Source organism: Chiloscyllium punctatum, chromosome 27 (assembly GCF_047496795.1).
Source record: "Chiloscyllium punctatum isolate Juve2018m chromosome 27, sChiPun1.3, whole genome shotgun sequence".
NCBI classification, from domain to species: domain Eukaryota; kingdom Metazoa; phylum Chordata; class Chondrichthyes; order Orectolobiformes; family Hemiscylliidae; genus Chiloscyllium; species Chiloscyllium punctatum.
In genome coordinates, this window is record NC_092765.1 from 14,090,388 (window position 1) to 14,113,060 (window position 22,673).

Below are 22,673 nucleotides of genomic sequence, written 5' to 3' on the forward strand. Positions count from 1 at the left end.
GAGGTGCTGGTGTTGGACTGGGGTGGACAAAGTTAAAAATCCCATAAAACCAGGTTATAGTCCAATTGGTTCATTTGGAAGTACTTCCAAAGCTAGTACTTCCAAATAAACCTGTTGAACTGTTACCTGATATTGTGTGATTGTTAACTATTCCCAATAATGTAACAGGCAAGCAGAATAGTCCTCCAGTATGGCAATTAATGCTGTGTCAAATAGGGACGGCTAATAATGGAACTGAGTTCTTGCAGATAAAGATGCTTCGATGCTGGGCATCAAATGATGTTTAAACTAGTACTGGGGTCACGAACATGTACAGCATAACCAGTCAGAGATGAATCATGTCGGTTGCAATATTAAATTGATATTCTGGCATTTCACGACACTAGCATGGGTCACAAAGACATTTCAGAGGTTTCCAGAGGAAGGTGATTGACCACAGAATTTTATCTGCGATGATCTGCCTCCCTCAGGAGATTAAATAAGTTGTGTTGGTTCCACGATGCACGCATTGTGGTTGGAATTGGGATCATAGGCCAGTGTGTCTTTTCATCTCATTCTGTGTTATTTTCTTGTATTGTGTTGTTTTGTGTCACTGAGTGTTGCTTTTTCATGAACATTTATCAGTGAAAGAAAATAAGTGGTCAACGTTACACATAGGTCTGTGTTTTGAGCTTCAGGTCTTGTCTGGGTTAAATGGAAAATAATGGAGAGAAAAATCAAGAGAAGACTTTCAATCCTCCTTGCAAGTAGTTACGGAAAGCAATTGAGGTCAGGTCACTTGCAAAGCTTCTTCCTTTGGTCCAGTGTAGGACTAAAATTGAGAGGAAAAGAAACATCAACAGAAGCTTTAAAATAATGTCACATCGCATTATATCCAAATCATTCTGCTCACTTGCTAATGCAGCCAAATTAGTACAGCAATGTATATTTATGCATTGTCTTTAATGCAGTTAAGTGTCCACATTATAAAACAAAATATGACACCAGATCATTTAAGCTGATATTTGGGCAGATGATCAAAAGCTCAGTCATAGAGAATGGCTTTGAGGAATGTCTTCAAGAACGAAAGTGAGGTCGAGTGGTAAGGGAGTAGACAGGGACTTCCAGAGCTAATGGCCAAAGCAACTGAAGCCAGGGTCACCCGCGATGGGAGTGATTCTCAGGGGGAATGCACAAGAGTCCAGAATTGGAGAAACAGCAATGTTTCAGTGGGTTTTGGATTTGGGGAAGATTACAGAGATAGTCGAGGTGATAGATGGATCTGAAAACAAGAACAGAAATTTTAGAAATCATTATTTTGCTAAAACAACACTAGGTTATTGTCCAAAAGGTTTATTTCAAAATACAAGCTTTCGGAGCACTGCTCCTTCGTCAGGTAGCTAGTCCAGCTTCCTGGTGTTGTGATATTTTTAACTTTGTCCACTTCAGCCCAACACTGGCACCTCCACATCATGATATTGCTTGACTGAGAGCCAATATAGTCAGCGAGCACAAGGATGACAGAGGAGTGGGACTTGTTATGAGGACAGAAGGCACTCTGAGTTATGGGGTGAGGTGGGGAGGTGGGGGGGGAGGGGGGTGCAGGGTGTGGAGGGGAGGGGTGTCAATGTACATCATAAAGATTGGCTCAGTACCACTGTGCCGACAAAGTTGGCTGATTCCTAAAGGACACAGCTGCCGGTGTGAGTCTTAGGCAGGTAGTGAGTGAATACAATAAGATGGTTTGGAAAGGGTGGATGCTAGGAAATTGTTTCCGTTAGGTGAGGAGACTAGGACCCGTGGACACAGCCTTAGAATTAGAGGGAGTAAATTCAGAACAGAAATGCGGAGACATTTCTTCAGCCAGAGAGTGGTGGGCCTGTGGAATTCATTGCTGCAGAGTGCAGTGGAGGCCGGGACGCTAAATGTCTTCAAGGCAGAGATTGATAGATTCTTGTTGTCTCGGGGAATTAAGGGCTACGGGGAGAATGCGGGTAAGTGGAGTTGAAGTGCCCAGCAGCCATGATTGAATGGCGGAGTGGACTCGATGGGCCGAATGGCCTTACTTCCACTCCTATGTCTTATGGTCTTATGGTCAAAAAGTATTCGAACTTGGCCTTACTCATATATACCCGCCACAGCTGCATCTGTCCGTGACAGTTAACAATAAAGAGCATTGTAGATACAAAGTCATGCCTTCTCATTGAGGAACCCTCCCTCATGTTATGCAGCATGATAACTGAGGTGAATGCGATAGACTTCAAACAGATACTGCAGCTCAAAGCTGGGCTTCAATAAGGCATTGGTGGCCATCAGCAGTCACAGCAAAACTGTAACCTCATGCCCTGACACGTGGCTCCAATCAAGTCAGGAGATCAACACTGGTTCAATTAAAAGTACATAAGAGCATACCTAGATCCTACACAGAGTTAGTCATGTTCCAAATAGTGTGATGCTTAGTTGTTACCATGTCCCAGAGACCCACTCTCTCGTTAGAGAGAGAGACAGACAGACAGAGACAGAGACAGAGACAGAGAGACAACTGATGGTGAGTTTAACCTGAGAATCATCATAATTCAGGTGAAGGGCGAGAGGCAAGATTGGGCAGGTGGGACCTTTATGGTGTCCTCAGCCGGTATGGGAATTAGAAATGCATGTTATTTTGCATTGTATACCAGCAGTCCACCCAACTGAGCAAACTGAATGCCCCCCAAACAGCATAAGGTGCATATCATAGACAAAGCTAAACGTTCCCACACCCTACAGATCAGATCTAAGCTCACCAGTCCTACCACATTCAGTTGTTAATGGTGGAGGATAATTAAACTACTCACTGGAGGAGGGCCCTCCACAAATATCCCCATCCTCAATGATGGGGGAGCCTAGCACACTTGTACTAAAAATCAAGGCTGAAGGACTTGTAAAATCTTTGACACGAACCACTTATCTTGGTCTCTTCCTGAATTCAGGTACTAGCCTTTAAACAATTTGATTAATTCCACTAGTACAATTACAACATTTAAAATATGGATCCAATATATCCAATTGGATCATATTGGATATGATCCAATACCCATCATATTGGATGGGTATATGAATAGGAAGGGTTTGGAGGGATATGGGCCAGATGCTGGCAGGTGGCACTAGATTGGGTTGGGATATCTGGTCGAGTTGGACCGAAGGGTCTGTTTCCGTGCTGTACATCTCTATAACTATGAGTCTATGCTATGAAAACAGCTAAAGGGAATGGATGCTACAAAGCCTATTGGATCTGACAACATTCCAGAAATATTACTGAAGACTTGTGCTCCAGAATTAGCTGTGGTCCAGTCTTACTGTTCCAGTGCAACTATGACATTGACATCTGCCCAGCAATGTGAAAAGATACATAGCTATGTTCTGTCCCCAAACGGCAGGACAATTCCAACCCAGTCAATTATGACTCCATCTGACTCCTCTCAATTATCAGCAAAGGGGAATGCATTGTCATCAGTGCAATGAGGTGGCACTTACTAATAACCTGCTCACTGGTGCATAATTTTGGTTCTTTCAGGCCCACTCAGTTCCTGACTTCATTACAACCATGGCTCAATCATGAACAAATGCTTTGAATGTAAGAGGGGAAATGAGAATGAATGCTTTGAAGATCAAGGTAACACTCGACTCTGGTATTAAGGAGCCCTGGCAAAACTGATGTCAAAGGGAATCAAGGGGAAAACTCTCCAGTGGCTGGAGTCATACCTAGCACACAGGAAGATGTTTGTAGGTTTGCTCACTGAGCTTGAAGGTTCATTTGCAGATGTTTCGTCACCCTACTAGGTAACATCTTCAGTGGGCCTCAGGCGAAGCACTTTTGAAAATTCCTGCTTTCTATTTATATGTTTGGGTTTCTTTGGATTGGTGATGTCACGGTATTTTGTAATACTGTGCAAGGACTGTAACAAACACTACATTGGGTAAACAGGCAGAAAACTAGCCACCAGGCTACATGAACACCAACTAGCCACAAAAAGACATGACCCTCTCTCACTAGTATCCTCACATACGGATGAAAGAGGACACCACTTTGACTGGGACAACACATCCATCCTAGGACAAGCCAAACAAAGACACGCACAAGAATTCCTAGCAGCATGGCATTCCAACTGGAACTCTATCAACAAACACATCGAGTTAGACCCCATCTACTACCCCCTGAGAAAAGGAACCGGAAGTGACTTCACCACAGGAAATGGCATCACCACAGGAAATGACATCACTGACCCACAGAAACACAAACATATAAATTGGAAGCAGGAATTTTCAGTAATGCTTCGCCTGAGGCCCACTGAAGATGTTACCTAATAGGGTGACGAAACATCTGAAAATGAACCTTCAAGCTCAGTGAGCAAACCTACATCCAAAACCTCAACCTGAGCTACAAATCTTCTCAAAACTCGCGATGTTTGTGATTGTTGGAGGTTGGTCTTCTCAGCTCGGACATCTGTGCAGTGGTTCCTCAGGGCATGTCTCAGAACTAACCACCTTCAGACATACATCAATGACCTTCCCTGCATCAGAAGGTCTGAGTTGGGGTTTTGGCCCAATTCAAATAGTGCATTTTCAGCCTTATTTGTGACTCCTCAGACTGTGTCCAAATGTAGCAAAACCTGAACAAATTGGGACTAGTAAGAGGCAAGTAATAGTTACACTCTCAAATGGAAAGCAATGGCCATCTTCAAAAAGACAGCATCCGACCATCATTCTTTGTTATTCAATGGTAATACCTTCACTACAATTTCTACTATCAACATCCTTGGAGTCACTATTGGCCAGAAACTAAACTGAACCAGTAATGTTAGCACTGTGGCTACAAGAGCACGTCAGAAGCTGGCAATCTTATAGTGATGAACTCATCTCCTGTCTCCTTAAAGCTGTCCACCATTCAAAAGACAAGAGTCTGGGGTATGATGAAATATTCCCCACTTGCCTGGATGAGTGCAACTCCAACAACACTCAAGAAGCTTGACAGTATCGAGGGCAAAGCAGCAACTTGATTGCAAAGCAACCACATCCACAAACTTCAGTATTCACATCCTTCACTGCAAAACAGTAACAGCAGTGTGTACCATCTACAAGATGCACTGCAAAAATTCACTACAGTACCTTCCACATCCACAACTACCACCACCACAAAAGGACAAGGACAACACCATCATCTACAAGTTCTCCTCCAAGACATTCACCGTCCTGACTTGGAAATATGTCACCATTTCCTCAGTGTCGCTGGGTCAGTGTCCTCCTTCCTAACAGCATTGTGGGAGTCCCAACACCCCAAGGAATGTTGCAGTTCAAGAAATCCGAACACCCTAGTGCCTTCTCAAGGGCAATTAGGGATGGACAATAAATGCAGGTTCAGACATCAATGCCACATGTGCTGAAAGAAGTACAAAACAACACATACAAAACAAAACGCAGAGTTTTGGAATAACGTCAATGATACAGAGGGTAGAATGTGGGGAACTAGCTGAGATTGTGTTGGAACAGTCAAGTCTGGAGGTAATAAAGTCATGAATGAGGATTCCTTTAGCAGATCAATTGAAATGTGTTGAAGTTGATTCATATTACACGGATGGAAATAATCAGTCTTAATGATGACATGTTTACAAGGTTGGAAACTCATCTCAGAATCAAATGTGGCATCAAGCCTGCCAACAGACTGACTTAATGATAAACTGTTACCAGTTAGTCAACATGTATACAGACTGGAGGTGGAGAGTTCCTTCTGTACCTGGTGAAATATCACGAGTTTGAATGTGGCAGATATACCAAGATATCCAAAGCTCTTCCCATTCTTTCAGAGTTACTGACCTGTAACTTGAAATTTGCTCAAATGTTTGAAACTTGGCAAGCAGCTGATGTTTTGAATATTGGGCCTGTCCTGTAAGACCACGATGCGATCAGTCTCTCCCGCCTGTGTTCACTCTCACACACATTGTATAAACTTGTGCGGTCAATGTGAGGTGGAAGTGGAGATGGATCATTTTTATCAGCTTCCTCAACTGAATGGGATTACACAGGAGCTGATGCCATTGATTGTAACTGGAAATGTGGGAAGTGACAACAGGATTTTAATGAACATTTTGACTGCGTTCCTTATTACCATAACCAAGAAATTTTATTTTTGCATTAAGGGAGAATAACAAGGAGTGGTTGGGGGCTTCTTGTTGCTACTGCAAATAATGTTGTTCCTAAAGATGCATTCCAATATTAAACTCCCAAAGTTCCAAAACGTCAGTATCCCAAAGAAGAATCATATCAAACTTGAAACACGAGCTCTGTTTCTCTCCCACAGATGCTGTCAGACTTGCTGAGTCTCTCCAACACTTTGTGTTTTTATTCCAATATGAAACTGGTCTGGTCTTGTTGAACCAACTGTAACTGACTGCATCTTGGGTGATGGCTGACCGCTTGGACAACATTTTGTGCTTGTTAAGTGTTTTGCAATAGCTTTATGCCCTTACTATATTACAGATCCACTGAGGTTTCTTTAAAACCAGAGAAGATGCCGAGAGTGCTTGTGCTGCCAAAAATTTAATAATTTCTGAGCACAGATGAAAACGTCTTTCATGTTTAATGCAATATTTCTAATAATTAAGTGGCATGCTCTTGCAGAGGCAATGTTGAGGTGGAAATGAAATACCAATGGACACTTTGATTCCAAAAATGCATACAATTTGATTTTTATGTCGATATATACACTTTGTTTCATGCATTCACAGAGGAGAGCTGCTCTTTAAAAAGTCAGCAAAGATATGCACTTAGGCTAACTATATTTGAACGTAAATGGACATTTTTATATATTTAGATGACAACAGCAAGGTTTATAAGTCCTTGGAGACCAATATGTAATACCAGTCCAATGAGTATTGATCGACGGTAGTTGAAGATCGGAATATTTTTCAGCAGATGACAGTAAGTGGTTTTATGTCCTCATGATTATTCTCTATTTCTTTCATTGGTCCTCATTCTTGATCTATTTCCTTGAGACATTATCGTGGAGCAAAATTTAACGGTAGATGTTGGATTTCAGCTCTTTGAAGCCGGAGTTTAAAATCAACATTTTTAATTTGGCAGCAAAATTATTCTGCTATTTATAAAAGCAGCGTCTGCCGCCAGAGCACAGATTCTCTCTGTGGTTTCTGGGCTTTGCCAAGGAGAGGTGTAGCTGGCAGTTGTCATAACACCACAGGGAAAACAGCAGTTCACAATGCAAGGTCTCATGCAAAATCTATAGGAGGTAGCAAGGATAATAACAAGCAGCGTTACAGTCCAGCTATCAAACTAAGTGTCAGTACATGTCACTGGGATACAAATTTGGAATCATGGCAATATAAGAACATAAAGCACAGTACTATGGAAGCTGGAGTTCTGAAATAAAAATAGAAAATGCTGGAGAAACTCAGCAGATCTGGCAGCATCTGTGTCAAGAGAGAAATGGTCAATGTTTCCAGTCTGATATGACTCTCCTTCAAAACTGCAGAACTGTGGTTGATTCATAGCCCTTGAAATGGTGTGTTGTATTCAGGTCGCCTTCATCTTAACCTTTCCAAGGACAGTTAATGGTGAGCAATGGGTGATGGGCTGGCTTACCTTGGCCACGTCCTGTGAATGGAAAATGAAACTGAATTGTGATCCTCCTTGGGTTTAATGTTATTGTCACACTTGCATTTGAGCAAAGGGCAACAGAGTTCCTGATGTGAATTACTGTGTTAAGAATAATGAGCGAGACGCAGAGAAAGAACTTGGTGGAATAGAAGAAAAGGATCCATTTTTTGACAATGAATAAAATGCCATTGATAGCTTTAAAAATCACACAACACCAGGTTATAGCTAGCTGCCTAGTGAAGGAGCGGCGCTGCAAAAGTTTGTGTTTTCAGTAAACCTGTTGGACTGTACCTGGTGTTCTGTGATTTTTTTAACTATGTCCGTCCCAGTCCAACACCAGTACCTCCACACCATTGATATTTTTGTTCAAACTATGTCTTTCAAACATTGCTTTGAGATATTGTCTCCAATTACCGCTAAACTCCTCTTCCCAAACATCGAGGCTTATCGAGTGCAAAAGTTTCGAAGGTAACAGGACTGAAAGGAAGTTGGGGTCATTCACAAAGTTTTGAATAAAATCACGACTGTTTCATTTTGCAACTTTTCCATTGTGTAACTGCTAAGAGGTTAAATCCATCCGGAAAAACTGAACAGGTTTAGTCTCCCTTTTTCTGAAAAGGGAAAGTTGACTAAATGAAGATTTTTAAAGTGATGATTGAAGTTGATAAATTAAACATGGATGTTTCCATTTGCGGGGAAATTGAAATCAGCAGCGTTTATCAAACCAGTAACTGGGGGCGGTGATCGAGGGTGGAGGTGCTAGAAATAGAGGAGATGTGATTGAAGGCAGTGTTGATCACAAGGGCAAAGAAATTGCGGTCCTCAAAGTAGGAGGGCATCTGGGATGTCCATTCTGAGCCTCCTCCATTGCCTACACAAGGGCCTCTGGAAACTGGAGGAGGAACACTCTATCTTCCGCCTCACGAGCCTACAACCACATGGTATGAACATTGAATTCACCAGTTTCCAAATCTCCCCTCTCCCCACCTTATCCCAGGTCCAACCCTCCAACTCAAATCTTGACCTGACCTGCTTGTCTCCTTCCCGCCTATCCACTACACCCTTCCCACCAATCTATCACCAACAGCTCCTACTTTTGCCCACCTATCGCCATCCCACCTACCTTTCCCCAGCTCCCTCACCAGTCCTAAAGAAGGGTTATGCCCGAAATGTCGACTCTCTTGCTCCTCAGGTGTTGCCTGACCTACTGTGCCTTTTCCAGCGCTACACTTTATCAACTCTGACTCTCTAGCAACTGCAGTCCTCACTATCTCCTACCAGCCTGCTAGTGGGACAGGCTTATGCAGCGATAGTGATGGTGATGTCTGGAATTTTTGTGAGTATGACTATATCAGGTGTCGCTTGACTAGTCTGGGAGATGGCTCTCCCAATTTTGGTACTAGCTCCCAGATGTTAGTGAGGACAGCATCGCAGACAGAGCTGTTTCTGCTGTTATTGTTTCAGGTACCAATGTTGAAGCCAGGTGATCCATCCAGTTTCCTTTCTTTGTTGAGACTTTGTAGTGATTGATAGAATTAAGTGGTTTGTTAGGCCGTTTCAGAAGGAAATTCAGAGTCAACCACATTGCTGTGGGTCTGGAGTCCCATGTAGGGCAGACCAGGCAAGAATAGCAGATTTCCTTCTTTGAAGGAGTTTATTGAGCCAGTTGGGTTTTTCCTGACGATCGACAATGGTTTAACGATCATCAGTAGATTCTTAATTTCAGGTTTTTTAAAAATTGAAAATCCTTTAGCAGGATTCAAACCCAGGTCCCTGATATGGTGATAATACCACTAGACCATCACCCCTCCACTTAACATAAGTTAACGTTTAGTTGTGGTATCATGCTGGAGGTGTTGGAAATGAGGGTGGATAATCCTTTGAATCCTTTGGAAGCCAGTTCGGTGGAAATCAGGACAATGGGAGCCACCTGGTAGTTCTTGGGGAAGGTGGTATATTACAGGGTAGGTCACGAGCATGTTTTCAATTCAGAATAATTAAGGATTGATTTAGTTTACAAAACCCAGAGACTGAAAATCGTAGGGCAGTTACAAACTGAGATCAGGAGTAAGTTTATTTTCTCTCCTTAAAGGCATTCAGAGAAAATGCAGTCACCTCCATAAACAGGTTCAGCTTATGCAGGAGAGTTTAGTTAGAAAATCTGCATATTAATAGAAGCTAAGGAAGTTTAAGTTCTCATATTAGTGAGTATTGAGAAGTCTCTACCATTCACAAGAAATAAGCGGAAGAATCAGTTAAAAAATTAATATAGAGGGTCGATTTCTCTTATCTTGAATCTCAATAGATTGATGGTGTTGGGTTTAAAATTTGATGTATTGTGTATTTTTCTAAACCTTTCTACATCTAGGTAGCCTTTTTTGTTACAACCCAAACATCTGTTCCGTTCTGAATAAATTCTGCTGCTCTATGTGATTATGTTTCAGTGACTTTTACAAGGATGTTGCCGGGGTTGGAGGATCTGAGCTATAGGGAGAGGCTGAACAGGCTGGGGCTGTTTTCCCTGGAGCATCGGAGGCTGAGGGGTGACCTTATAGAGGTTTACAAAATTATAAGGGGCATGGATAGGATAAATAGGCAAAGTCTTTTCCCTGGGGTCAGGGAGTCCAGAACTCGAGGGCATAGGTTTAGGGTGAGAGGGGAAAGATATAAAAGAGACCGAAGGGGCAATTTGTTCATGCAGAGGGTGGTATGTGTATGGAATGAGTTGCCAGAGGATGTGGTAGAGGCTGGTACAATTGCAACATTTAAGAAGCATTTGGATGGGTATATGAATAGGAAGGGTTTGGAGGGATATGGGCTGGGTGCTGGCAGGTGGGACTAGATTGGGTTGGGATATCTGGTCGGCATGGACAGGTTGGATCGAAGGGTCTGTTTCCATGCTGTACATCTCTATGACTCTATCTATGACTCTATGACTGACCACCACATGAACTAAAATTTTCAAACTTTTTTTAAACACACATGATTAAGCAAAACGGATTCACTCTGGGATGTGTTTGTCTAGTAGTACCGTCAGCTGGGAACGTAATCATGTACATGGGCGGCACGGTGGCACAGTGGTTAGCACTGCTGCCTCACAGCCCCAGAGACCCGGGTTCAATTCCCGCCTCTGGCGACTGACTGTGTAGAGTTTGCACGTTCTCCCCGTGTCTGCGTGGATTTCCTCCCACAGTCCAAAGATGTGCAGGTGAATTGGCCATGCTAAATTGCCCGTAGTGTTAGGTAAGGGGTAAATGTAGGGGTATGGGTGGGTTGCGCTTTGGTGGGTCGGTGTGGACTTGTTGGGCCGAAGGGCCTGTTTCCATAATGTAATCTAATCTACATGGCTATAATATTCACTGATGTATGCACATCATTTGGGTTCCATGATCCCTGATTTTATTGTACATTACATACACTCAGCTGACTGATTAGCCTGACTTCAAGAAATAGGGACTGAACCTGAGACAGGTCCCTCGACATGCTACCTTAACGCTTCAGGCCTCTCTGGTCTGGAATCTGTTCGATAATATGACTGGAGATTTAGTATGCTTTAAGCAAGTACAGAGGACAGGAAAAAATTTAGGGGAGTGTGGGAGATGAAACTCGGTGGTATGGTGGCAAACATGAAAACATAAGTGACAAAAGGGAGGATGGTGCATGGCAAAGTTAGATGTTAAAGGGACAAAATAAAGTGTCAAAAGAGAAGTTATGAAGCCATCAATATCAACAACTGCTGTACGTTTTCCCTGGAGCGTCAGAGCTGAGGGGTGACCTTATAAAAGTTTATAAAATCATGAGCAGCATGGATAGGGTGAATAGTCAAGGTCTTTTCACCAGGGTAGGGGAGGTCAAAACTAGAGGGCATAGGTTTTAAGGTGAGAGAGGAGAAATTTAAAAGGGATCTAAGGGGCAACTTTTTCATACAGATGGTGTTGCATGTATGGAATGAGCTGCCAGAGGAAGTGGTGGGGGCTGGTACAATTGTAACATTTAAAAGGCATCTAGATGGGTATATGAATATGATTTGGAGGGATATGGGTCAAATGTTGGCAAATGGGACTAGATTAGGTTAGGATATCTGGTCAGCATGGACAAGTTGGGCTGAAGATTCTGTTTCCATGCTGTACAGCTGAATAACTCTAAAACAATGGGATCAGTTACGTATGGAGAGGGGAAAATGAATACCTTCTACAGAAGTAAAGCTTGTTATCACTCATACAACTGTTATGTAACAAATAAGTTTTGACAGTTCACCCAAGGTAACGAACAATCCTGGGTTTTCTGGAAAATTGTCCCAAACATTTATCTGTGGAGGGGAGGGCTTCGAGCCTGGCTACAGTGCTGGCTCCACCAACACCCTTCCCCTCCCCAACCAATCCCTCACCACTCCCTTCCCCACAGCTAGGTGCCCCCCACTGATACCTGTGGAGATCTGGCAGCTGACTGGACATCTCTGTTCATCCTCTCATAACTAGCCTTAAGTAGCCATTAATGCTTCATCTTCTGCTTTCAGCCAATACTTCAACCTAAACATTGAGATTCCACTCTTGGCTGTGAGTTTCTGCTTATAAACCCTCTTTTACTCTGTTTGCTTCCTAACTCTAGGAATGGCTCTTCAACACCATATACACTGTAACATTTCTTTATTTACATTGTCCATCTATATGTAGAGTTAGATCAGTTATATTGCAGTTCAGAGAAGTTTCACAATGATGATCCCTGGTGTGGAGGGATTGTCTTATGAGCAAAGGTTAAACAGATTGGAACTCCCCTCACAGCATGAGAGGTGATCTCATTGAGACATATAAGATCCTTAAAGGGTTGACAGGGTCAATGCTGAGAGGATGTTTCCCCTCATGGGAGAGTCTAGGTCCAGAGGGCATCATCTCAGAGGCTACAATCTGATTCATGAGATGATGAGAAATATCTTCTTTCAGAGTGTTGTGAGTCTTTGGAACTCATTGCCACAGACATCTGTGGGACAGAGTCTTTGACACAGGATCCCTACAGTGTGAAAGAAGGCCATTCTGCCCATCCGGTCCATACTGAGCCTCTGGAGAGCATCCCACCCACACCTACCCTGCTACCTTATCCCTGTAACTCAGCATTTCCCATGGCTAATCCACATAGCCTGCACATCCCTGGACACTTTGGGTAATTTAGCATGGCCAATCCACCTACACATCACATCTCTGCACTATATTTAAGGTTGAGATAGATAGATTCTTGATCAGTAGGGGAATCAAGGGCTATGGGGAGAGGTCAGAAAGTGGACTCGATGAATGTTGGATCGGCCAGGATCCTATTGAAAGGCAGTGCAGGCTTGAGGGGCTGAACATTCTCCTTCTGTTCCTATTTCTCATGCTCTCAGAGCTGAAATACAGCTCTTGAATGCAGTGTCTAAGACCCCTCATTCCACACCCCCATTCTAGACTGGTGTCTTCTCTCTTACTGATATCAGAGCCAGATGACTTGCATTAATCTCATTATCCCACATCTCCTCTCGAAGTTTCCCTCTAACTGGCTTACATTATTTCAGTAATCTACTTTTACCTACATACAGACTTTCTGACCATTAATCTCATTATTAATGTCATTATTACCATTATCACTATTTATCATTTCTCCAACCACATCAAAGGCTGAATATCATAGGTTAGGTGATCTGAAACTGACTGAATATGCCAATCATGCTTTGCCTGAGTTCAACATGAGGATGATGGTGTTAAACTGTTCCTGGAGTATTTGCGCCGCTCTGTAAACCTCCTGATATCATACAGGGAGAGCTGTCCTATATCCTCTGATAATTAGACTCCGTCTCACAGCTTGTCCTGAAGATCCCTTCTAGAAGAAAGTGAGGACTGCAGATGCTGGAGATCAGAGTCAAGAGTGGGATGCCGGAAAAGCGCAGCAGGTCAGGCAGCATCCGAGAAGCAGGAGAATCGGCGTTTCGGGCACAAACCCTTCATCAGGAATGAGGGATTGAGAGATAAATAGGGGGGTGAGGGTGTGTGAGGCTGGTGGGAAGGGAGCTGGGAATGTGATAGGTTGATGAAGGTGGGGGAGAAGGTGATCGGCCAGAGAGAAGAGTGGAACGTATAGGTGGAAAAGTGATGGACAGGCCAAGAGGGCGGTGCCTCCAACTCTGCTCCACCTCCTCTCGAACATATCACTTTCTCCCTCACATTCATCTACCTGTTGCATTCCCAGGTACCTTTCCCCCAGTCCCACCACCCCTTCCATTTCTCTCTCAGCACCTCCGCCCCCCAAGCCTCATTCTTGATGAAGAGCATATGCCGAAACATCGGCTCTCCTGCTCCTTGGATGCTGCCTGAAGATCCCTCCTGACAATATAAGATCTCAATTGATCTGTTTGTATGATGACTGTGGCTTCTGCCTTGCTGCTCCTTAATTAGACTTTCTGCCATGACTTTAACGTGAACGTTTTTCACCCTCTGTTTAGAACTATACCATCATTATTGCTGTGGATTTTCTCCCAGTCTTTTACCTTCTTGTGGCCTTGAGACCAATTTTGTTTGACGTGAAGTTGTGTTCTAAAACTGGTACACCTGTTTTTTAACCTCATTCGCGAGTAACCATTACTCTTAATTTGAAGATGCTGGTGTTGGACTGGGGTGTACAAAGTTAAAAATCACACAACATCAGGTTATGGTCCAACAGGTTTAATTGGAAGCACACTAGCTTTCGGAGCGGTACTCCTTCATCAGGTGATAATGGAGGACACAACTGTAAGACACATTGTAAACATTTGCTCTAAATTCTATGCCTTACAATTGTGACCTCCACAACCACCTGATGAAGGTGCGACGCTCCGAAAACTAGTGCTTCCAATACTCATAGGTGTTGCTCATTTTAAAATTCAATTTTTAAATGATTTTTAAAAATTTTTTTATTCAGTTTTGTAAAAATATCATTCACAGAACCCGAGCATTGCTGGCTAGACCAACAACAAACACAAAGATTCCCCTTTCTTTCACCCATACATTAATTTATCCACTGGATGTGGGCATCACTGACCAGGCCACCATTTATTGCCCATCCCTAATTGCCCAGAGGACAGTTAAGAGTCGACCACATTGCAGTGGGCCTGGAGTCACATGTAGGCCAGACCAGGTAACATGCCAGACCAGATGGTTTTTGTTACAACATTCAGCATGAAATTCAGTTGAGTCTAAAGTTTTGTTGAATTTAAATTCTCCCACCGACCCTGGTCCCTGGAACATTACTTGGGTCTCTGGAATTGACAGTCTCGTGATCATGCCATGAGGCCATTGCCTCCTCAGAATTAATCTTGTCAAACTAATTCCCAATTTAAACTCTCCTGCATCAGTCACTTCACAGCTTTGACTGCACTTGCTGCTTTTCCATTTGACAAAGTATCGAGGGGACAACTTGCCACTTCTTGACGTCCACCCTCAACGTGAATTACTTGAAAGTTCTATTCACAAACTGATATCCATTGTCTAATATTAATTCCACCAGGAAACTGTGTATTGCAAGTTCCTTCCAGTGCTCTGTTCCCTGAGTCTGCTGTGATTGAATGAAGTCCTGCCAATTCTATCCACCTTTGTCTGACAGAAAACTCGTACTAAATATATCTTTCCTGTAAAATCAAATCCATGTCTAACCTTTCCCATGAACTTTCCTGAAATCTTGATGAAATCCTTGCTCCTACAGACACTTGACTTTGTATGGCACACAGTTCTGAGGAAGGGTCACTGGACCCATAATATTAACTCTGCTTTCTCTCCACAGATGCTGCCTGACCTGCTGAGTTTCTCCAGCAATTTCCGTATTTGTTTTGGATTTCCAGCATCTGCATTTCTTTGTTTTTTTGAGCATGGCACATTTGGTACAATGAGATGGAATCCTGTAGGTCTTTCAAAGTGAGTAGCCACCACATTAATCAGTATGGTCCTACTCCATACTTTGTGATAGCTCAGTGTTTTTCCATGAAATTTCTGCAAGATTGCTCTTCGCATCATCATTCCATAAACATACACCAAGGAATTTTCCACAACAGACAAATGTCATTCCTGCTTGTGGTCTCACCTCAGCTAGATTGTATTTTGAGCACCTTCACAGACAGAGAGAGCATTTATTCTGTCGGTGTGTACACAAAGCCACTCCACATGTTTTCCCTGCCCTCACAGTCTTCCTCTTTTAGCTGTGCCCTTTGGTTATTGTTTTAATTTCAGACCCTTGTTTCTTGGTTCCTCAGTGTTACCTTGCTTTATCGTGTGCTTAATGACAATACAGTTACCCTCACATTGATGTATAGATTGAATCATAGAGATATAGAGCACCGAAACAGACCCTTTGGTCCAACCCATCCATGCCAACCAGATATCCCAACCCAACCTAGTCCCATTTGCCAGCACTTTGTCCATATCCCTCCAAACCCTTCCTATTCATATATCCATCCAGATGCCTTTTAAATGTTATCATTGTACCAGCCTCCACCACTTCCTCTGGCAGCTTATTCCATACACGCACCACCCTCTGTGTGAAAAAGTTAGGTCTCTTTTATATCTTTCCCCTCTCACCCTACACCTATGCCCTCTAGTTCTGGACTCCCCCAACCCAGGGAAAAGACTTTGTCTATTTACCCTATCCATGCCCCTTATGATTTTATAATGCCCGATAAGGTCACCCCTCAGCCTTCAACGTTCCAGGGAAAACAGCCCCAACTTACTCAGCCTCTTAGCAAGTTTTGAGCAGAGGAAAATCACTTATACTGTGTATTCATAAAGAATGAGTACCCAATGCCGATTTCTCAGCAACAAACCCAAACAAGCAGACAAAACATGTCCAGAAACCCTAACCACTCTCCCCCACATCAAAGATATCTCAGAAATGACTGCCAGACTTAGTCCCCTTGGCATCATGGCAACCCACAAACCCACCAACACACTAAAACAGCAGCTAATGAACTTGAAAGACCCTATACAGACAACAAGCAAAACTAATGTCATTTACAAAATGCCTTGCAAGGACTGTAACAAATACTACATTGGACAAACAGATAGAAAACTAGCCACCAGGATACATGAACATCAACTAGCCACATAACGACATGACCCTCTCTCACTAGTATCCTTATATACAGACAAGGAAGGACACCACTTTGACTAGGACCACACATCCACCCTAGGACAAGCCAAACAGAGACACGCATGAGAATTCCTAGGAGCATGGCATTCCAACCGGAACTCTATCAACAAGCACTTGGAGTTAGACCCCATCTACCTCCCCTTAAAAAAAACAGGAAATGACATCATTAACCCAAAGAAACCCAAACATATAAATAGAAAGCAGAAATCATTCGCAGTGCTTTGCCTGGAGGTCCACTGAAGATGTTACCTAATAGGTGACGAAACATCTGGAAATGAACCTTCCAGCTCAGCAAGCAAACCTACGTCCATATTTAGCCTCTCCCTATAGCTCAAATCCTCCATACCTGGTAACATCCTTGTAAATCTTTTCTGAACCCTTTCAAGTTTTACAGCATCTTTCCGATTGGAAGGAGCCAGAATTGCACGCAATATTCCAACAGTGGCCTAGCCAATGTCCTGTACAGCTGCAACATGACCTCCCAACTCCTGCACTCAATACTGTGACCAATAAAGGAAAGCATAAAATCACTTTCTTCACTATCCTATCTACCTGCGACTCCACTTTCAAGGAGCTATGAACTCCGAGGTCTGGAGTATCTTGTACTGTGAGTGTCTGAACATATACTGTCAATGTGGTTGCTTGCCCATCATCTTTTAAGACTTCAAATTCTCGTGCCCTGTGGCACTGTTTTATCTACATTTGTATGTGATTGGTTATCAAACGTAGCTCTTCAGTGCAGTGTCTGAGACCTCTCTCTTCATGTGCTCATTCCAGACTGGTGTTTCCTCCCTAACTGATATCAAAGTCATGTGGTCACTTATGTTACTAGGATTTGCATAAATCTCAGTGTTCCACAATGGGCAGGATGAATGGTGCCTTGTTGTTCAGAGGTTGGTCGCTGTGCTGACCATCCCCCACTTCATCTCTAAGGAAAGATGGCCCAGGTGCAGGATGAAAGCAGGAAACTGGCATGCACTGGCATTGGTGCTCTCTTTCATGTCCACCTCTGTCCATGCTCGCACCTGATAGCCCGAATAATTCGAGTCCAATCCACCATTTTGTGCTCACATCAGCAAGGTAGCTGTGATTAGGAAAACTTCATCTTGGATGTCAAAACGGTCAATTTCCGCTTAACAATATAATGGATTCACCATTGATTAAAACCACCCTCTCCACTATTTAATTAAAAATGACTTTTGCAATAATGAGCTGGAAAACACTCAATAAAGTTTCCGCAATGCTATTTTTATGGAGTGTTATTGGAAGGCCATATGAGACAAATTATGAAACTATTAGTGAGATTTTCTTAAAAGCAGGATCAATATATTATTTAAATACCGACTGAATGTTCTTTAAATTTCTGGTATGAGGTGAATACATATATTTTTACAATGATAGGTAGCGAACCAAGGTCTTGGGCACCCAATTATTTCAATCATACAAATGTTATCACTCAGAAACAGCTCTTTCCATCTGCCAAGTCTCAGATGATGGTTTCCTCTCTCTGTCAATGTCTGAATTTGAAGCATTTGCTCACTCCCTCATTTAAAATCGTCTCCATCAAAGAAGTAATTAGTTCTCCTTTAAATTCATGTGTGGATTATGAAATGAAAACAGGAAGTGCTGGAGTAACTCAACAGTTCTGGCAGCATCTATGAAGAGAGGAGCAGAGTTAATGTTTGCGTGTGACATGACGTCTTTAGAAGAATTATATGGATCATGTGTTAACAATTCCAGTCTCTGGGCACAGCCGAAAGTTCCCTTGAACTCCTTTACTGAAAGCTGAATTCTGAAATCCTGCTGCTATCATGCACTACTTGTTTCTCAGAATAATTCAGTTGCGGTTATCTATCACTGCTTCCCTCATCATCACCTCAATCACCTTATCATCACCTCAATCACTTCATCATCACCTCGAAAATCTTTATCAAGCTTCTCCTGATCCTTCAGAACTTGAATTAAAACTTCCTTACTGATTAGATTCCCTACAGTGCAGAAACAGGCTTTTCGACCCAACCCTTCACACCCACCCACACCAACCCTTCAAAGAGTAACCCACCCCGACCCATATCCCTCTAACCAATCCACCTAACACTCTGGGCAATTTAGCATGGCCAATTCATCTAACCTGCACATCTTCGGACTGTGGGAGGAAACCCACGCAGACACAGGGAGAATGTGCAAACTTCAAACAGACACTGGCCCAAGGCTGGAATCAAACCTGGGACCCTGGTGCTGTGAGGCAGTAGTGCTAACCACTGAGCCACTGGTTACCTGTAATCCCTTCTCCCTGGTAACGTTCAAGTGAATATACACCATGGTTTTTTTTTCCCATTACTTGTTCTACCTTCCGATAACAGGGTGCTGAAACCTGAGGGTGGTGTTTGAACTGAAGCTTTGCCCCTCTTACTCTTTACTCACATACTCCTCCATCTAAAACTAAAGCATCAGTTTATCTTTTTATGGGCCTAATTTACATTTTTTTAATGATTAGTGTGTATGCCATTCAGGTAAGCAGGTAAGCAACACAGTTACATAAGATTATCAGCTCTTCGATACATCATCCGGTTGGATAACCAAAATGAGTGAAGCATGTCACTCAATAATTACATCTTAGTCAAGATTGAAACAAGACTGGCTGTTCTATTCCGAACTCTTGTCCCATTTTCTACCCATCCCTTATTAAATTCACAAGTGCTGAAGACGTGTTAAGCCATCATTTTTTTTTTAGGTTTCAGCACCCTGTAATCGGAAGGTAGAACAAGTAATGGGAAAAAAAACCATGGTGTATATTCACTTGAACGTTACCAGGGAGAAGGAATTGCTGCCTGAAATTTTTTTAGAAATCCAAATGTAAATTTCTACATCTTTTTAAAAATGTATGTTGAAAACTTGCACAAATTGTAGCTCAATGAAAATGAATGAACGCGTCACGGTTTTTCACATCAGTAAGGTGCTGAAAATGATCATTTAGCCTTGATTATCACATGATGGATATGGTATGTTCTTCAACAAATTCAAAACCTACTTACTCTGCTCTTATACTGAAACTAATTATTCATAGAAATAGGATCTAAGAGTTTTCTTTATTCCTCTGGCTCCTCCAATTTCAATAGATATCTCACCTTCCCTGTCTCTCCTATTAGTTGCTATTTTTGTTCAACTCCATTGCTTCCTACCTTTCTCAATGACTCTTGTTTTTTATAAGTGCACCGAACCACACAATGCTCTTTCACTTCCATCTAAAAGTCAAGTGGAGCAGGCAGACAGAGAGAGAATTGGACAGTCAATAAGTAAATAATCTGGAGTGCTGTGATGAAACTAGTCAATAGCTCTCAAGAAAGGTGCAATTCATCCAACCCAACTACATAATATCTACTTTCCTGTCAGTTCAAAATATTCCTTCCTTAATGAGATAGTCGAGTCTGAGTTCGCAATTGTTGGATAAGCTAGTGGCAAATTAGAGTCCTCACAATGTTGTGGTTGTACCTGTCACTTTTGGGAACTCTTATCAATCTTGAATCCATTCAGTCTTGGGATAAGGTTACTTTGATCCAGGAAAACCAGCTGAATTCAATGCACATTGACCAGATTTGATGAGGATGGACTATTGCATCTCATTTCCCATTGAGAAAATTAAGGTGGTTTTATCTTGAGTCCAAGCCTCCTACACACGAATGAATCACCCTTCTTTACTGGTCCAAAATGGCATTATCAAATGAGTTCAGTGAGATTTTGATGGTTTTAATGTCAAGTTAAAATGTCAAGCCAGGACTTTTATTCTGAAATCCTGCTACCATCATGTACACAGGGTCGCTGAAAAATTCCTTCCCTAGTAACAAAATTACATGTTAACAAATACTGTGCTAAGTTTAGTATCAATAGACAATCCAAGTGGATAATTAATCCATAGAGTGGGACAGAAAGCAGCAGTATAAGGTACCAACCTGGAGCTTGAAAACCTTCCCCGTGCTCTCCACTCTTGTGGAGGGCAGACAGTGCCTGAAAGGGTTAACTGTCACCATGAGATAAGCTCTATTCCAACAGCTTTCAAAGGACTGAACCTGATAGGAGCTAAGCAGTATGTTGCAGAATCAAGTGCTATGACCAATGTAGCTAACAATAATGTGTACCTATTCTTAAATTAAGCCTGATGTCTCAACTGTAATGTATCTCAGATGTAATGTAACTAGGTATGTAAGAAATATTTACTGTTTATTAAGATTGAACACAAGGTCTCCTGGAATGAGCAAGCCATATGGTATCAGTAGCTTAGACTAATACCAAGAAGAAAAATCGGTAACTATGAATCTACCTCAGTTGGGTCTGCTTGTCACATCTATACTATTACAGTGTCCAAAAGGATTGATGAATTAATAATTCAGCATCTGTAGGATTGTAACTTCAGGTTGGCTGTATAAATCTCTATCCGTTATAACCTACTGTTTTACACAATCATACTAGGAACTAGTTTTTAAGATCTGCCGTGGTGATGTGGCCTGTCCAAACATTGAGAAATGCAGTGTCTAAGCAGCTCTATGTGGTAGCTTATATCACATTTTCCAAGATGTGGAGGTGCCAGTGTTGGACTGGGGTGGACAAAGTTAAAAATCACAACACCAGGTTATAGTCCCAACAGGTTTATTTGGAAGCCCTAGCTTTTGAGGCACTGCCTCTTCAACTAGTTACCTGATGAAGGAGCAGTGCTCTGAAAGCTGGTGTTTCCATACAAACCTGTTGGACTATAACCTGGTGTCGTGTGATTTTTAACTTTGAAAATGTAAGGACTGTAGATGCTAGAGATCAGAGTCGAGAGTGTGGTGTGGAAAAGCACAGCAGGTCAGGCAGCATCCGAGGAGCAGGAGAATCAACATTTTGGGCATCAGGAATGAGACTTGTGGGCCGGAGGGCTGAGAGATAAATGGGAGGGGGGGTGCGGCCGTGTGGAAGGTAGCTGAGAATATAATATGTAAATGAAGGTGGGGGGAAGGTGATAGGTCGGAAAGAAGGGTGGAGCAGATAGATGGGAACGGAGCGACTCAAGGTCAGTCCACAGCAAAACCCCAAAATAAAGGAAAACGAAAACATAAAATAAGCAGTCGGGATCCCTGCCATCCCCTTCACTGTCTGATCATGCAGCATTGCTCCCTTAAAAGGGCACTGCTTGTCACTGGCCATTTGGGTGTTCTGGAGAAAAAAAAACAGGAGGGTAAGCACTACCACAGTTAGGTGGTAATGTAGGGGTAAAAGAGAAAAAAAAGGGGGTGTCAGAGGTTCCTCTGAGGGAGATAAAAAAAGAAAAAAAATAAAGAAAAAGAATTGGAATGTCAGGCAAAAAAAAACTTTTTAAAATAAACAGGAGGGTTGTCCACCAACACGCTTGAGATTTTCCCCCTCCAACTCTATTTTGATTTAATCCCTGTCCTCCCCTTCACTGTTGGATCAAGCAGCATTGCCCCTTGGGCCACTTGGGTGTTTTCTTTCTTCCTGGTGGTGGAATATAAATAAAGATTTACACACTTGTTGTTTTTCCCTCTTAAAAAAATGAAAAAGAAAGAAAAAAAGAGATAACCAGGATGATCAGACATCCTGTTCATTCTGAGGGAGCTGGATCAGTGTTAATGACTCTCCACAGGGAAATAAGAGGTGACTTAATGACAGGATATTAGCCACTGTGGAGTTATTTCAGATTAGAGAAAAACATGCTCCTGAAGAAATTCACTCACATCAGTTGTCTTTGAAGTGGGGTATACAATTCTGGCATCATGCTGATATTTGGGAAGCTTGACTCATTGCATCCTGCCATCAAAGACTGGGCCCAGTATGGTTCTTTTCAGGCAAATGATGTTGGGAAAGACAAAAATCAATGAATAATTCTCCTGACAGCTTGTGAACCCACAGTTTTT

The 22,673-nt window shown here is 42.4% G+C and overlaps 1 protein-coding gene and 1 long non-coding RNA gene across 6 annotated transcripts in view; one reads left to right on the plus strand and one right to left on the minus strand.

The window, feature by feature from the left end:
• pacrg (PARK2 co-regulated) overlaps positions 1 to 22,673 on the plus strand; it is a 279,295-nt gene that overhangs the window by 25,215 nt on the left and 231,407 nt on the right. Inside the window, exon 1 of one of the 4 annotated variants that reach the window (XM_072548127.1) lies at positions 6,874 to 6,933. The exons of the other annotated variants lie outside the window; for them this stretch is intronic. Within the exon in view, the coding sequence (XP_072404228.1) occupies positions 6,928 to 6,933 (6 nt within the window). The 5' untranslated portion in view covers positions 6,874 to 6,927. Of the gene's footprint in view, positions 1 to 6,873; positions 6,934 to 22,673 lie in introns of those variants that run through there. 4 annotated transcript variants of the gene reach the window in all.
• LOC140453441 (uncharacterized) overlaps positions 1 to 22,673 on the minus strand; it is a 49,922-nt gene that overhangs the window by 8,813 nt on the left and 18,436 nt on the right. The window lies entirely within an intron of this gene.